A 16,028-nucleotide genomic window follows, 5' to 3' on the forward strand; every position below is an offset into this window, starting at 1 on the left:
ACAATGCGAGTCGCAGAGTCGTAGTCGTAAGAATAATCGACTGTGACTGATCAATTTCGTCAGACACATAAAGCCTCCGCTACAATGATTCTCGGTTCTGTCTACAATGGTCGCAGTCTTAAGGCCTTCACACATAAAATTCCGTAAGGACGTAAAACGTAAGCGTAAGAAAATCAACAGGTTGGATTTGCTACTGCTTGCGTCATTGCCTTACGTTCTCGACTGTGATTGGTCGATTTTCTTATGCTTACGTTTTACGTCCTTACGGAATTTTATGTGTGAAGGCCTTTAGAATCGTAGAGTCATGGATTGGGTCGTATCGATGTATAACTGAAACCGATTTTCTGTTTTTGAGGTATTTTCCCACGATATATTCGACAGATAATGACACACGACATATATCACTATTCTCTGATTGGTCCGTCGCGGCAATAAACGCAGTCGTGGTCGTTGGAATAGGAATTGAACCTATTCGAGCGACTAGGACTACGACTGCTTTGCGACTGCTCAAGCGACCATCGATACAACTGTACGACCATTGTAGACAGAACCGAGAATCATTGTAGCGGAGGCTTAAGAATTGACCAATCGCAGTCGATTATTCTTACGACTACGACCATTGTAGACAGAACCGAGAATCATTGTAGCGGAGGCTTTAGGTTTCTCTCTACGTGGTTTATGAACTTGTTCGTCTTGCTTGAATCTCCAAAAATTTCTCTACTTAAAAAAAGAGATAAATAAACACTGAGCGTTGGAGAAAGAGAGAACAAGAATTTGAACAAGTATGTACATACATACAAGCGACACAAGCCTAATAATGATTGCGGTGTAGGCCGTTGCATCTATAACCTCAAACTGAGTGAGACGTAACTTGCAACAACTGTTTTATAAAAGTGAATAAGAGACTCTCATCAAGAATTATCATGTCACTCGCACGACGAGGACAGGTTTGTGCCCCATTGGTATTGTGTGCATCACATCATTTTCACACACGTATTATTTATAATTGACGGATATTTGCCAGTTTGCTTGGATCAGTACTGAAAATGTACAATATACATTTCCATGTGCATTGTAGAGTTTCGGATTTTTACTGGTAGTGAATATCCGAATGACTTTCTCGTTGTGTTTGCCAGCTGTGAATTTTGCAAAGCAATCCATGTTTATTTCCAATTTATTTTCAGCATTGGGGAACATTCGCTCGCATGTGGCATGTATACGATGCAAAATGGCAAGATCCTTTCAAGAGTGCTGAAGTGATAAAACATTATCTCATGGGAATGTACAAACCAATATATCATCCAATGAGTAAGTATCGCTTCTCTTTTATAATAAACAAATTGTAATATGACACTAAATTGGCGCATTTGCTCAAATATTGAAACTGATCTGATATCTGTCCACATTAAACTTGTATGTTGCGAGCCTGCTGATACAATTTGATAATAAATTGCAAAAATCAGCACAATTGTTAAAAAGAAAAGAATGTTCCTATGTGAATTGTTAATAATTTTTATATAGATAATTGCGGCGATCATGTGGTAGTGATAAATAGTAAGGAGATCGCCTTACGCGGAGATGAATGGCGAAAACGTGTATACTTTCATCACAACACATATCACGGAGGCGCAACTTGGACTCTCGCGTGGGAATTACATAATAAGGACCCAACTCTGGTAATTGATTTCTTGCAATCCGAAATATACGATGTCAAATTTTCTTAGTGGTTTGTAATTATGTAATTTACGTTTTGTATATTACACAATTGGAACAGATTGTGGAGAAAGCCGTATACAGAGCGTTGCCGAAGAACTTGCAACGGAGGTACACTATGCAAAGACTGCACATATTCCCGGATGAAAAGATACCCGAGGATATGTTGAAAAATATTAGTAATCAAATTAAACAGCTGAAGGCCGTCCCCGTTCGACTGGATCATATTCCACAGAAGGAAATCGATGATTTCCCACAACTTTTAAAGTATCCCGAAAATTATATTCTTAAATAAGTTTAATATCAACGCCAAATTTATGCAGTAATGTATCCACAAGATGATAATACAACTAATAATACTGACGCCTTGAATTGTTTCATAGATTCTTGGGGTTCTTGAGCCAAGCTTGAAATCCTAATTCATAATTATGTTGAATTTATTTATAAATACAAAAGTGTACAAATGTTAAGTGTTTTCGTTCCTTACCGTACGCGTGTATGTTGTTAAATTAATATCTAATGCCACATTAAAATTCCTCCCATTTCTCTGTAATTCCAGACTCGTCGTCGTCGTCATTCACAATTACAGAAGACGCGTGAGAGGTATCCCATTTACTTGGTTTTTGGCTGTCAGTTGATTCTTCCAATTCTGTATCTCTCGATTCCTGTGATGCCTCAATGTCCTCAATTCGCGGCAGCGACAAATTTCTCCCGTACAGCTCCGAATGTTCCGCGTCAAAGTCGTATGCATTGTGTAAAATAGGTACGTCGCAGAACTGACATCGCGGCTCTTCGTACATGTCTTGCAAGCACGGGTGAAAGATTTGGCTGCATATTGGGCAGACACGGTACTCCAATAACATTATCTGCAACAACGTTGTGCAACATCTAGACAACATATGACCCTGCGGACACGACCTGACATATATCTCGTCTATCGTTTCACCACATAGGTTGCACTTTTCAATCTGGTTCGGATAGAAGGCAGTCGTGTTCAAGATTTCCCGAATGCGTTGATTCACATGTTCGTTTTTTGCACCTTCATCCCGGTGTATCTGCAGATGTCGTCTTAGCATAAACACGGCGAACATTTGATCCTCCGACAGCGTACTTTTCTTTGTCGCATTCTCCAGATACGTACAAGCGGAATGTAGGAAAATTAACGGCAGTGCTTCTGTTATTTTACACTCTTTTACGTGATGTATATTCGGCATTGGCTTTTTTGTTGTGCATACGTTCATTATCACTGCCATCCACATAAACACTTGCAATTTGTAGAGTGACAGCGACTCAAGATTCCTCGGAATTGGACGAAGTACCGTACACGGATCATCTGCCTTGGCAGCTTTTAGCCTGAGGACTTCCATACAATCCCAGATGCTTCCAAGATTTGTACCATTTTCAATAATAGACCATGGATCACATATTGCGGCTTTCAAAGTGAACAAATGTATTGTACTTGGCTCCCTCGTCACCAGATGATCATATACTGTATTTGGACTTGTTATCCTTGCAAATATTACTTTATTTGGCGAATAAGCGAGTCCTAAATATTGAACACGTGTCTGTGGTAAATCGCTACCAATATTGATATTAACTAAATCGTTCGATTGCGTGTTAACGACAAAAATGTGACTGTTCTGCGTGGTAATTAAGAATTGCTCATCAACAAACGGAATTACACCTGAAACAACAGATGTAACAATAAATAATGCATCGTAATATTCCAAAGATTAATTAATGTGTTTATATCGTACGGGTACATTCCTAAAATTGACATATAAAATTCTCAGCTATCCTTACGTCATAATTCTTACCTGTAACGCGTCCTTGCACGCGCAAGTGTCGTATACCCTTCAATTCGCCTATCGAACTCAAACGTAAAAACAAGAGGAAACATCCTTTGGCAGCGAGAATCTTTATCTCTGATTTATCTTTGGAAATTGTATGTAAATAATCTACTGCTATGTGATCAGGAGCGACGTATTTTTCTGCCGATGTCATCTGAAGACGATTGTCCCTATCTGTTAATCTTATACCACGTATTGTACCATCATAATATCCGACAATAATCAGATATTGGTTTACATCAACAGTGATCCAACATAATACATTTGATTTTAACGCGTCGTCTAAATATATTGTGCCGACACATACGAGCTCTACGCTTTTGGTCAAATCTGATATTCTAGGAATCTTCCAAACGAATATATCGCCGTTACAATAAGCTACGGAAAAGTATACGAACGAGGCCTCTTCTACTTTGAAAAGTTCACTCCAGGTCATGGAGCAAGCTTGTAATTTCCTTACGCTCTCAACTATTTGTGTACTCTGGTCACTTGATTTCTCATCAAGATCACATTTATTCATTTTGCCATCTTGTATCATTTTTAATCGAAAGGACGAAACGTTGCATATGGAGTACCAATTGTTAGACACTTTGTGCAGCAACTCAACCACACCTGCTGAGCTCAATATCGCTAACACGCATTGACTCGGAGAGATGAAATTTCCAGGCGACCACGCCGCCCTTACTATCCTCGGGAACTTATTAGTTACCCCATCCAATTTCGGCGTAACGCGATCGTTCATGAGAAGCGAATAAATGTCCTCGCGCATTAAATTCCACAACGAGTCCGTCTCGTCCGCAAATGCACACGCTGGAAAATCGTCGCAAGGATGTATGAAAGACCGGGCAAATTTGAAAGTTGGATTCGGCGACATAGGCGACGGTTCCACCAGCTGTAAAACAAAGAGTAGCTCGTTTTTGGAAATTTGTATTCTTAAGGGAGGGGAGCAGCGCCTTCAATCCTGCCTTTAGGTTGTTTCGCACCAAAACAACTTACCCCTGGTCCACAATCTTGCTTTAAGTAAGCTGTAAGCCTTAAACCGTAAGAAATTAACCAATCATAGGCATTTATTCCCCTCACTCTCACCTGTGATTAGTTAATTTCTTATGGCTTAAGCCTTAAAACTTACTTAAAGCAAAATTGTGAACCAGGGGTTACACTCGAGAATCATACCGCAGCCAGTCGATAGATAAGGACAACAAAAACAAAGCGTTGAATTGAAATGAGGAGGTTAGGTTAGGTTAGGTTGCACTTGACCGGTCTTGTATTTTTACATGAAAAATATTAAAGATACCACGATTCAGATATAAATGAAACTCGACGATCGTAAACTGCAAAAGTAAATTGTTTAATTTCCCTCTCAATATAATTATAATCCAAAGGACACCCTTTTGCAAACGCGACGAAAAAGATTCAACTTACAAATACATGGACGCCCTTTTCCGTAATTATCAGGATCTGATTATCAGATGACCATTGTATCGCAAATGGGCAAGTCACCAACGGAGAAATATTGACACTACAAAGCTCTTCTGTCTCCATCGTGGATGTAACAGCTGCTTTCGTTTCAAATCTGACTGACGCCACTGACGGTCTGTTTACATCCGTGCGGTCCCATGGGCGCGGAACGTGCGCAATACGGAATCGGAACGCTCGTGATTGGTTTACTACAAAAGTAATGATGTTGAAATGATTTTATTTTTTTTTCTTTTTACTTACGTAAGATCTATTTAAGATTAGTTTAGGATTACCGTTCGTATTTTCTTTTATCTTTCGACCGACGCGTCTTTGTACCTTCCGTTGTCCCATGGCCACGGGGCTTTATTCGCGACTCGCGACTCTCCGACGAATTATTTGACGGTTTAACGTGACGAAAGGATCCAAAAGCGAAAGACTTTACACAGACTCTACTTCGTATAAGTATATATATTCAAAGTTTAACAGATTTACACCAATTCTAGTTTCGCAAGACTCTCAGCGAGCAGTCAACTTAACTGCTTCGCCGTCTACCAGAGAGTGCCGGTTTTTCGCTCGCTTTGTCCTCAGCGGACCGCTGGTTCCTTCATTTGACCGATTTTGTTTTCGTGGGTATGTTGTGGCTTTTCGTATGTACTTATGCCACCGCTTTGTGCTGTCACCTTTATCCTAATTCGCTCCTTTCAATGTCATGGCATCAAATGGCGCCAACTAAACCGAATAAATTTATAAAAACTAGGTACCTTGTTATTTTGTATATTAAAATGTTATAGTCAAACAATCGAGCATAAAATTTGATCGGAAGAAATAAAGGAAATAATAATATATTAATGAGACAATTTTTAATACTTATTCCATAAAAATTTAATGCAAATAAATTTAATACAAATAAATATTTTATTAAAAGATCGCCTTTTCTAATTTAATTGTGGGACACATATCGATCCTGATTCATGACATCATTGTTTATTAAAAAAAACTCGGCGCTGCTAAACCAATTTTACATTTGCCAGTAGGTCGGGCTAATACGGCGATTTTTTAACATCAATATCTCGATAACTATTCCTCCGAGTGCAAAATAGTAGGTAGAGGACTTTTCTGTTTGTCTTACAACTAGTCCCCTCTACCTTCCCGTGGAAACGGCGGTCAAAAAGTTGCGGAGCACCCTGTATAGTACGTAAATTTTATCTCGGGGAAAATCAGGTAAATTTCAGCGTTATATTTTGGACCTATTGGTGATATTTAAAGCTAGATTATTTAATCTAGATGCCATAGTTTCATATCTATTTTGGGAAAAATCTAGAACCTATGTAGATTTTCCGACTATTTTTTCTCTCTCGGTAAAATCCAGGTAAATTTCTAGGGTGTATTCCGAACCTAAGTGGATATTTTAAATTGGATTTTTCTATCCAGGCCCTGTATTTGCCCTTAAGCTCAATGTCCACGATGCTAGAACTCGGTCCAAGTTCTAGTTTCGAGAAATCTGTAGCCAATCAACGTGCAGCTATTCCATAAAAGCGGCAAGTTGATTGGCTGCACGTTTCTCGAAACTAAAACTTAATTGGACCAAGTTCTAGCATCGTGGACACTGGCCCTTACGGAAAAGTACCGAAATAATTATTAGAAAATTACTGTACGTCAGTAATTTCTGATAGTTCAATTACTGATATACAGTCATTTTCTAGTAATTATTTCGTTACTTTTTCGTAAGGGTGATCCCGGTAAATTGAGGCAAATTTCTACCCGGATACATATATACAATTCATATACCATATAATTAATAATAAACAATTAATATACATATATACATATGTATATACATATATTTTTTATTTATTTATATTTGTATGAAGAAGTCTCTTTTTTACCGGGGACAATATGATACGTAATATGGCAGCATGAATATCGAAATATATCATTTATTCTATCCGATCGTCACCTTTATAATCTCATTATTGTATTTTGCAACGCGTTGCCGCATTTCCTTTATGACTATTTTGCTATTATTACTATTACTCTGCCGACGCTGCAGATCTAACGACAGGTACTCGACATAAATTAGGTAATACTAACATTTATTAAATAAGAGTGATGCAATAGTAAAACGCGTCTGTTTATAATATTTATGGCAGCATAAATATGCGCACGGGGCAATCCCGGAATCTTACCGTCCGTCCGTTCATCGTAAACGTTGGGACGGCGATTTGAGACGTCTAATACATCATTGACCGCAAATGGCGAAGAATTTGGTCGGTACTGCGGCTCTTAACACGCCTACGAGTACTACATTGCTGTACTTGCCACTTATAACAACTTGATAATGATAACGTTACATATTATAGAAGAAACACTTCAATTTACACTCATCGCAAATTAATATTCATTAATATTTATTACAATTCTCGAAAAGAGAGATGTAGGCGCACTTTGCTCGCTACTTGCAACGTTAAATTAACACAAAAATGCGAGCGTAATAATAAATGCGAACGTACATAGAGCTATCACGATATAAGTTTGATGAAATGTCATCGGATATTGTTATATGAGAGCAACAGCCGATATCGCTGATCGTTAGTAGCAATTAACTGAACTGTCACTCATTGTGTATGTCACGAACGCGACAATCTGGCAATAAATTTGGTCACTTTTCTATACCACAAAACTCCGAAATTATGCATAATTTGGACCAAATGGAGGAGAGTATATTCTGCGCAGAAATCTTTTAGGATATTAATCCGCTTAATATTTTTAATGAATTTTAAATAGCTTTGGTGCAACGATGGCGCAACCATGTGTTCTGTTTTAATTCTAAGATGAACCCAGCAACTTAGCCAGAATGCCGCGAACATTTGCGAACTTCCGCGTCACCTACCCTGCGGGAGTTGTGCGATCGTTACAATGATAAATAAATAATTTATGTACAAAGCCAACGGAAGCTTTTTGTCGAGAGAATGTGAAAAGGGGAACCGAGGGCAGTGTCGGGTGCGTTCGTTTCCGGCGTTCATTTAATTGCTGACTCTCCGCTTCGCATCGAATCGTGTCTTCGAATAAAAGAACTCCAAGCCAAGCCTCGATAACCTATAGCGGTCACGCGAGTTCTTTTATGGTAATCGTTATCACGATATCCTACAAAAAGCGGATTAATTGTAAGAGAAATTGGCAAGAATCCATTTTGTCAAGTTACGTTTCTAATTTATCAAAATTAATATAAGATTCACTTTAGGAAACATTCGAATTATTTCTCATCAACTTTCTATTCCCTTATTTTGCTTTCTCTCTCTCTCTCACAAGCAAATAAACAAAAAACAATCTTTAGAATTCTCATTAAAAAATTTTTTAAGTCACTCTTCCGATTTTAGAGATTAGGAATTCACCACTTTACAGAATAAATCCTTATCAATTCCTTGTCCATAAATCCTTATCAATTCATCAATTTTACAGGATGACAGGAAACGACTGTATTATCAAACTAGGCGAGCTTGCGCTGCCTGCCGAGACAAAAATTATAGAGGCGTTAACTCGACTGGTGGTTGGCCCATCTTTGTTCGCAGAGTCGCGACATCGTCCTCTATCCGAATTAACAATTTGTATTTCTGCAAGAAAGAAATAATTGTATGGAAAAGTAAATATCTCCCAATAAATGTTCATTCCCAACTTTTCCGTACTTACCGTCCTATTATCGCCCGGTGTAGTCAACCAGGCATAGACCATGTATCCGGGTATGCAAAGCATGGAGGATAGCGCTGTAAACCAGCCCAACACATGCGACCACCATGGGTATTCATAATTTAAATATTTTATAGGTGTCCACTGAATCAGATTGAAGATAAACACGCCCTGAGTTCAACATTAAACATTGTACATTTTTATTAAGTTACCAAATGTTTATTAAGCTACCAAGCTATGCTAATTAAAGTCCATTTAATATTGAACAAAAATAAAAATTTATCTATTAGATATCGTATAAACTAATACAGTAGTTCTTGATATTTTTGTAGAAGGGGGAAAATCTCCCAGTGAGAAATGATTCGTCGATTGACGTCGATTCGACATCATTTCGACGTCGATCGACGAATCATTTCTCACTGGGCTATACATAGATATAAGAAAATGCAGAAAATTTGCAGCATACACGTACGCGCGCGTATTATGTTACTAATTAAAAAAAAACTCATTTACTTTTAATTTACTTATTTTTAATTAAAGTACTTTCAAAATTAAATCAAGATGAAAGGAAAAAGCAGCTAGCTCATGTTCTTAGCTCAAACTCTTCTTACAATTAGACATACGCGAGAAGCTGAAACTTACAACGCAAATCATCGGCGTAGTCACTGTCCAGCAAAATTTCCACCACATAAGAGGATAGTAACCGATCATGTCGCGCAGAGCATCATAGAATCGGTTTGTACCAAACGCCCAACTGATTGATATGCATTCGAAGAAGATGAGGAAGAGTAAACAGAAGCCAGAGACGGCGTACGAATCGAGGATTTGGAAAACGTACATGCCACCTTGAGAAATGCACGACAATCCGATAACATAGGACAGGGCGCACACGATGGCGATAAACAACTCCTTGCGACGACGTAACAGCTGAGGCCACTCGTCCACCTGAAGAAGAGTTAACAGTTGGAACAATATTTTTTTCTTCACTAAAAAGAAAAGACATTTCTTAAAGTTAGGCTTTCGTTAAAGTTTGAAAAACAAAATACCATAGCCGTGACGAAGCCTTCCATCGTACAGAACTGGGAGTCGAGTCCGATGAGCAGCAGCATAAAAAAGAACAGGCATGACCAAAGCGGCGCGCCCGGTAGCTGAAGAACCGCTGACGGATAAGCCAAAAAGGCCAATCCTGGTCCGGAAGCGGCCACTTCAGCGACCGGCTTCTGCTGCTCGTGAGCCATGAAACCCACCACAGAGAATATTACGAAGCCCGCGAACATGCTGGTGGATGAGTTGACCGAGCAAACGATCAAAGCGTCCTTGTAGACATTGTTGGTAAATTTGTTATAACTACCGAGAGCCACCAGGGTGCCGAGTCCGAGACCGTACGAAAAGAAAATCTGTGTTACTGCATCGATCCACACCTACGAATTCCACCTTATGTGAGTACATATTGAAAAGGAAAGTCTAGAATCCACTCTTAAAGGTCGTTGATTATTAAGTAAAAGCAATGATCATGGAATGGTGAGTGTATTATAGCGCGCACTGTATGTTAGTATGAATTTAGAATATTCTTATATCTTTTAAATGTTCTCAATTATTATATTGTATAAAATAAACGTTGTGGTAAAGTCAGTTAAAGTTAACTGATGTTTATAGAATCGTTTTAAAGACAAAACAGGTTTCAAGAGCTAGTAAATGAAAGAAAATAACTCACCTCGGATTCCCGAAGCTTAGACAAGTTTGGACTGATATAAAATCGAATGCCTTCCATGGCGCCGGGCAACGTAATACCACGAATCAGAAGAACGGTGAGCAACACATACGGGAAGAGAGACGTGAAATAGACGACTTTGCCAGTCCACTTGACACCTTTCCAGATGCAAAAGTAACAGATTATCCACACTAATAGTAATGTACCCGCTAATTCCCATCGAATATTGCCCACGGACTCAATACCACTGCTGATCTGCAATGCTCGACGTCTGAAAAATAGAGTCAATTGTGAAATTACCGAGCCTAAACAAAACAGAAATACTGAATTTACTGTAAAAGTTTCTGCACAGTTGAAAATTTGTATTTTCTTATTAAAAAATATGCCAGTTAAAATTTTTTTTAAATAATTGTCACACGTGTCAATTTAAAATAACGCTGTTTTTTAATTAAACTTAAGTGTTAAATTATTAAAATAATTAAAAAGTGTCAAAATAACATAATATGTACCTATTTTTAATTTCACCAATGGATATGTTTCGTATTATTAATAAAATCATTATCTGTTAAAATTTACAAAAGAGAAATATTGAGTTTATTATATTTGTAAAAGTTGGAACACTTGAAATTATTATGTCTGTAAAATGTAAAAATGTCTTTTCTAATTAATTTTCTCATTAAAAATATATTGACTTTACAGAAAATTTATTTCACATCACTTTGAGGTTTTCATTTTGTTATAAACATACTATAAAAGTATCATAAACATAATATTAATCTACTGTTTAATATATTATATTAAATTAACACAAAAACTTATGTGGACCATTAATTCGGGATATGTAATGTCTGTTAAATTTAGCACAATTTTTTCAACTGCGTGCTTAGTATAAAGCTCAATTTATAGAAATGCGCAAATTACGCGCGTCACGTACTCGAAAAGAAATAAAAAATTGTATTATACTGACTCCCAAAACTCCTTCACAGGGTCCGTAAGTTCCGCCACTGTCACATTAATATGATTGAGCGTGCACATCTTGATGACGCTACCATTCCTTGAGTTATAGCTCCAGCAAAACAACGAGCTTCTGTCGTAAGGATTTACACAATTCTTGGTGTTCCAGTCATTGTTGCAGCTTCCCCAAGGCAATTCTACAAATTGCACAAGATAGTTATTATTTATAATGAATAACGGTCAATAAAATATTATCATTAGTGAAAGATATCCGATAAAATAAGACATTACGAGAATTTTTCGGTGTAGATAATTTCAAATTTGCCTACCACTGCGCATTGACATAAAGAAATAAAAGATCGCCCAGGCCAGGATAACGATATAATAGACATTCATCCAGCAGGACATGACGGCAGCGGCATAACCGATGCCCTTGAAGAGCGGCGCTATCTTAAAGACTCCGAGGCCGCCCACCGTGAGCATCTGCCCGAGAGCTAACTCCATAAAGAACATGGGTATACCAGCCAAAAACAGCGTTAAGAAGTATGGAATTAGGAAAGCGCCGCCGCCATTCTTGTAGCACAGATATGGAAATCGCCAGACATTGCCAAGACCGATCGCCAGGCCAACCTTGAAGAAACGGCAAAGAAATTGCGTATCAAGGTACAGTTAGTGCCGATAATAAAAATATCTTTGTATTCTTTTATGAATAACCATAAATTTGTATATGCATATGTAGTCTTTGATATTCATAGAAATATCTTTGAAAATTCGTAGTGCTTTGTAATAAAATCGCTTCGCCCTGACACTTTTCAGTAATAATTATAGCTAATGATATTAACGGACGATATTCCTAAAGGTGATTGTGCATTAAGATATGACGTCACGATAACTACCACACTGAGGATAAAATCCAGCTTGGTGCTCCATGTTCCGCGATCCGGAAGTGGTTTCCTTTTGCTGGTCGTCGAACAAGTTAGATTTAACGTTGTCGTGCCGTTGTCGGTGTTTTCTGAGTCAGCTACTTCAGGATCCCGTGATGCCTCTGTCATGATTATGGGCTTTTGTGATGGGCCCACTTGGTGTTCTCCAGGTGTCGTCGGTTTGTATACGCACTCCGGCTGATTGTCGATCGGTGTCGTCTCAAACGCAAAGATGATAACGAGACATAATACAGTATCTGCCAAGCAAATATTTCACAAATTGCTTACTTAAAGATATATTAATTTTTTCCGTTGAGAATCATTTCACGCCGGCAGACGAATCAACATGATTAAGCAAAGGAGTTAATCGACCACGACTGGCTACGTGCTTTTTTAAAACAGAAAATTTATTGCGAAAAGTGTTACCTCAGCCAGGGTTTAAGCCTGGACCTCCCTTCACTCTAGGCGGGCGTCTCAACCAATTCGACCACCGAGGCATATGATAATATTTGTCGCAATAACAGTATAGATGTTGTGATGATTGTCGGTTGAACACAGGGGAGGGTAAGGGAACGGGGATACTTAAAAATCGCGTTTCGATAGTGCTGTGTTCAACCGACAATCCGTATCGGTGCGTAGTTCACAAAAGTCGAAAACATACGCGTAGACAACATCTATGCCGTTATTGCGACAAATATAAGCATCTGCCTCGGTGGTCGAATTGATTGAGACGCCTAGAGTGAAGGGAGGTGCAGGTTCAAACCATGGCTGAGGTAATATTTTTGCAATAAATTTTCTGTTTTTAAAAACACACAGCCACAGTCATGGTCGATTAACTGCTTTGCTTAATCATATTTATTTTTTATTAAAGTTTTTTATTAAAGTTATTTTTTAATTAATTTATTTTTTAATTTAAAAAAATTATTTAAAATTAAAAATTTATTTTATTAAAGTTTTATACAATTTTTGTTAAAGATAATGAAGACACGAATCTTGAACTGTAATAAACACGAGTTGTAAAACACAAGACGAAAAATTTGAAGAATGTTTACTTAAAAATCCTCAAACAGAAGTTTTTCTTGAGCGAACGCCTTTTACTTTTACATTATCGAAAATTGATGCAGAAACTTGTATTAATTTTCTATAATATAAAAGTAATAGGCGTTTGCTCTAGAAAAACTTCTGTTTGTGGATTTTAAAGTAAAACTTTCTCAAATTTTTTTAAGGATTTGTAGGAAGATACTAAATAATTGTAAACTGTTATATGAGTATTTAAAATACTGCTTGCAGTATCGAAATTTTTATCCTTTTCTATTTTAAAAAGTATTGACCGAGTTTTCGTTCTTTGTAAGCTACGAATGTTCACGTGGTTTCTGTCGCCCAGAAAATCTGCGGAAAATCATTAGGGTTGAACGCTTGGGTCAAAGATGAATGCTCTTTTGGGTACCAAAAAAAGAAAATAAAATAAAAAGTCCATTGATCACAGTGAGCATTAAAGTGGGCTACTGAAAGACCAGCCGGATAACAGTATACATTCTTCTATTGGATAATTAAATTGTGCCCGCATTGTGTCTCAATAATCGTCGAATGTTAAAAGACTCTGAATTACAATGCGTTAAAATATCTGACAATAAGTTAAATTTGTCATTGCGCGGAAATTGCTAATTAATAGAGTTAAATATATGTATACATATTACATATTATAATATAATTAACGTAAAATAATTAACATTTATGGTGTGTATGCATTTCAATAAGAGATAAATGAAGCTATTGGAAATAAGTGCAGTATTTAATGTTTAAATATATGACGTATGGTTTTACTTGTATACCTTTATGTAAAATTCTATTTGCAACAAAGAAGTATTCAATAGAACAAATGCAACAATTACTATTGTCAGGAAACCTTGTAAGGAAACCTTAGTTATGTTTATTATTTCCAAAATGTGTCTACGAAATATCCATTTAAAGCTAAATAAAAACTCTACGTCAATACCAGGATATCAGTTTGTATTAATTGTGTTGAATTATGTTTTTCAATTATTGCGCTTGTGTAGTTGATGCTAGAGGCATATTCAAAATTATTTTCAGCAATCTGCTTTTCTCGGACATCTTCCATATAAAACTGACAGCGAGTCAAACATTTGATTTAATTTCAGCCAATCGGACTTGAATCGAGCAGGAATTACATTGAATTAGCGAAGATGTGTGCAGACTCCTGCAAGAAAAGCAGCATGGTATTCTTCTAGGTATATAGAAGAAGGAGGATGAACGGTGGCCATTGGCGCAGCCTGTTAAATACGAATGTCCGGCACGAGGGGTCCGTATAATAAATATCGCGATGGTACGTGTTTCCTTGCTTCTCCCTTCCCACTATCGCCACCCACCTCGGCTCCCTCTTCCTCTTCCACGCTCATAAAAAACAGCTATATTCTAATTAGCTGAGGATGTGTCGTTCCGCGTGTCATCGCGAGAGATACATCGGATTTTAACCGTCGTCACCTGTAATGCGGTCTCGGCGGGAAGTTAAAGTGCCGCGAATTTTCCCTTTGTTCGAAACATTAGAAATGTTTTTTCAGGAAGACGCACATCGGTAAAGTTAATCGCGACCGCGTGGCATCGGATTTAACAACTTCAAGTGCCATAAAGCACAAACCTTTGAAACGTTATACTGGAATCAATTGTTTAAGTCATGTGATATCAAAATGTCAGGCTTAAAACCTTAATCTAGGACAGGCATAAGTAATTTACGCTTTATAATTCATTTCAATCTACCGATCCGTTAAATTGATCCATTACACTAGAGCCATTCCACAGATGATCGTTATTTTTTGTTATTCTTTATTTATGTGCTCACATGCTTTTTTATCAATTTTGAATTTTACAAGGAAAGAGTAACGTCCTGTAAATCAAATCATTTGTCGCTAATTGATTGCTAATTGCGCGATCAATTTGCCATTATTCCTCCTTAAGTATAACATATTTGTTACGCTAATTCCTAAGCGGTCTACGAACCTTACTAAATCTGGCAATGCAATCTCATGTGGAAATCTTCCTAGATCTAGCCGCGAGTGAATCGCTGCGAAACAACCGATGTCACCTCAATGTCGGCGAACGGAAAAAAAATTTGGTTTTTTTGCACACTGCACTTTCTGAGCACTCTTAATGGTCGCACGAAATGTAATTTCGCGCTCGTTGCCGGAGTAGTCGTTCACGCTCTATTTCGTCGATGAAAATCTTCGGTAAACGACGGAACTTGAACTGATCAAATCGATCTTCTAATTCTCTTTGCCGAGTAACCGAATCTCGCTTTTAAAATCGCAGTCGATCTGCCGGCCGCAAAATCCGAACTACTCTTCGGAACACCACTTGATCTTGGAGGTTGATTTCAAGGTGCGATTCGCGCGGGTCGTGATCGCTCACGTTTGCCTGCCGTGGATATACTGGTTTGGGGACCACGACGCGTGTACCACGGGGAGAGAGCAAAGAGTGACTCTCTACGTTGTGAGTGCGAGTGTCACCCGCGGGATACTGTGTAATCGGCGATCAGTCCAATCTCAGATCTTCCATGCATGCTGCGCCAGCTGACAATAACTAAAATCGTCGTAGGAAGAAAATCTGGGGGTTCCCCCTTTTTTCCTTTTCCCCCGCCTGTAATTCGCGCTAACACGCGCCCTTACGTTCTCCGCCTTCCCCGTCAACATTGCAGGACGTTATCTGCCGATGGTCTGCTGA

General features: G+C 38.1%; 3 protein-coding genes across 5 annotated transcripts in view; 1 reads left to right on the top strand and 2 right to left on the bottom strand.

The window, feature by feature from the left end:
* The first annotated feature begins 630 nt into the window (after positions 1–630).
* LOC105566339 (39S ribosomal protein L13, mitochondrial) lies at positions 631–2,078 on the top strand. The gene is made up of 4 exons (XM_012020255.1): positions 631–947; positions 1,185–1,308; positions 1,522–1,676; positions 1,775–2,078. The coding sequence occupies exons 1-4, from the start codon at positions 924–926 to the stop codon at positions 2,006–2,008; spliced, it is 537 nt and encodes a 178-aa protein (XP_011875645.1). The 5' UTR covers positions 631–923; the 3' UTR covers positions 2,009–2,078.
* A 54-nt stretch (positions 2,079–2,132) lies between these two features.
* LOC105566340 lies at positions 2,133–5,368 on the bottom strand. 2 transcript variants are annotated; one of them, XM_012020256.1, is made up of 4 exons: positions 5,315–5,368; positions 4,986–5,230; positions 3,531–4,455; positions 2,133–3,397 (listed from the first exon to the last, which is right to left on the bottom strand). In XM_012020256.1, the coding sequence occupies exons 2-4, from the start codon at positions 5,103–5,105 to the stop codon at positions 2,241–2,243; spliced, it is 2,202 nt and encodes a 733-aa protein (XP_011875646.1). In that variant the 5' UTR covers positions 5,106–5,230; positions 5,315–5,368; the 3' UTR covers positions 2,133–2,240. The 2 variants fall into 2 exon arrangements, with proteins under 2 accessions (XP_011875646.1, XP_011875647.1); XM_012020257.1 differs by lacking the exons at positions 4,986–5,230; positions 5,315–5,368 and adding an exon at positions 4,722–4,801.
* Positions 5,369–6,942: 1,574 nt separating this feature from the next.
* Positions 6,943–16,028, bottom strand: part of LOC105566341 (sodium- and chloride-dependent GABA transporter 1-like) — a 12,179-nt gene continuing 3,093 nt past the window's right edge. The window contains exons 1-9 of one of the 2 annotated variants that reach the window (XM_012020259.1): positions 15,309–15,871; positions 12,267–12,550; positions 11,700–12,000; positions 11,384–11,567; positions 10,420–10,687; positions 9,752–10,126; positions 9,348–9,650; positions 8,709–8,876; positions 6,943–8,632 (exon numbers count right to left, since the gene is read on the bottom strand). In XM_012020259.1, the coding sequence (XP_011875649.1) occupies positions 8,543–8,632; positions 8,709–8,876; positions 9,348–9,650; positions 9,752–10,126; positions 10,420–10,687; positions 11,384–11,567; positions 11,700–12,000; positions 12,267–12,422 (1,845 nt within the window). In that variant the 5' untranslated portion in view covers positions 12,423–12,550; positions 15,309–15,871 and the 3' untranslated portion in view covers positions 6,943–8,542. Of the gene's footprint in view, positions 8,633–8,708; positions 8,877–9,347; positions 9,651–9,751; positions 10,127–10,419; positions 10,688–11,383; positions 11,568–11,699; positions 12,001–12,266; positions 12,551–15,308; positions 15,872–16,028 lie in introns of those variants that run through there. The other variant, XM_012020258.1, reaches the window with a different exon arrangement.

This window comes from Vollenhovia emeryi, unplaced genomic scaffold, assembly GCF_000949405.1.
Source record: "Vollenhovia emeryi isolate VEMERY1.0 unplaced genomic scaffold, V.emery_V1.0 DF939145.1, whole genome shotgun sequence".
Taxonomy (NCBI): Eukaryota; Metazoa; Arthropoda; class Insecta; order Hymenoptera; family Formicidae; genus Vollenhovia; species Vollenhovia emeryi.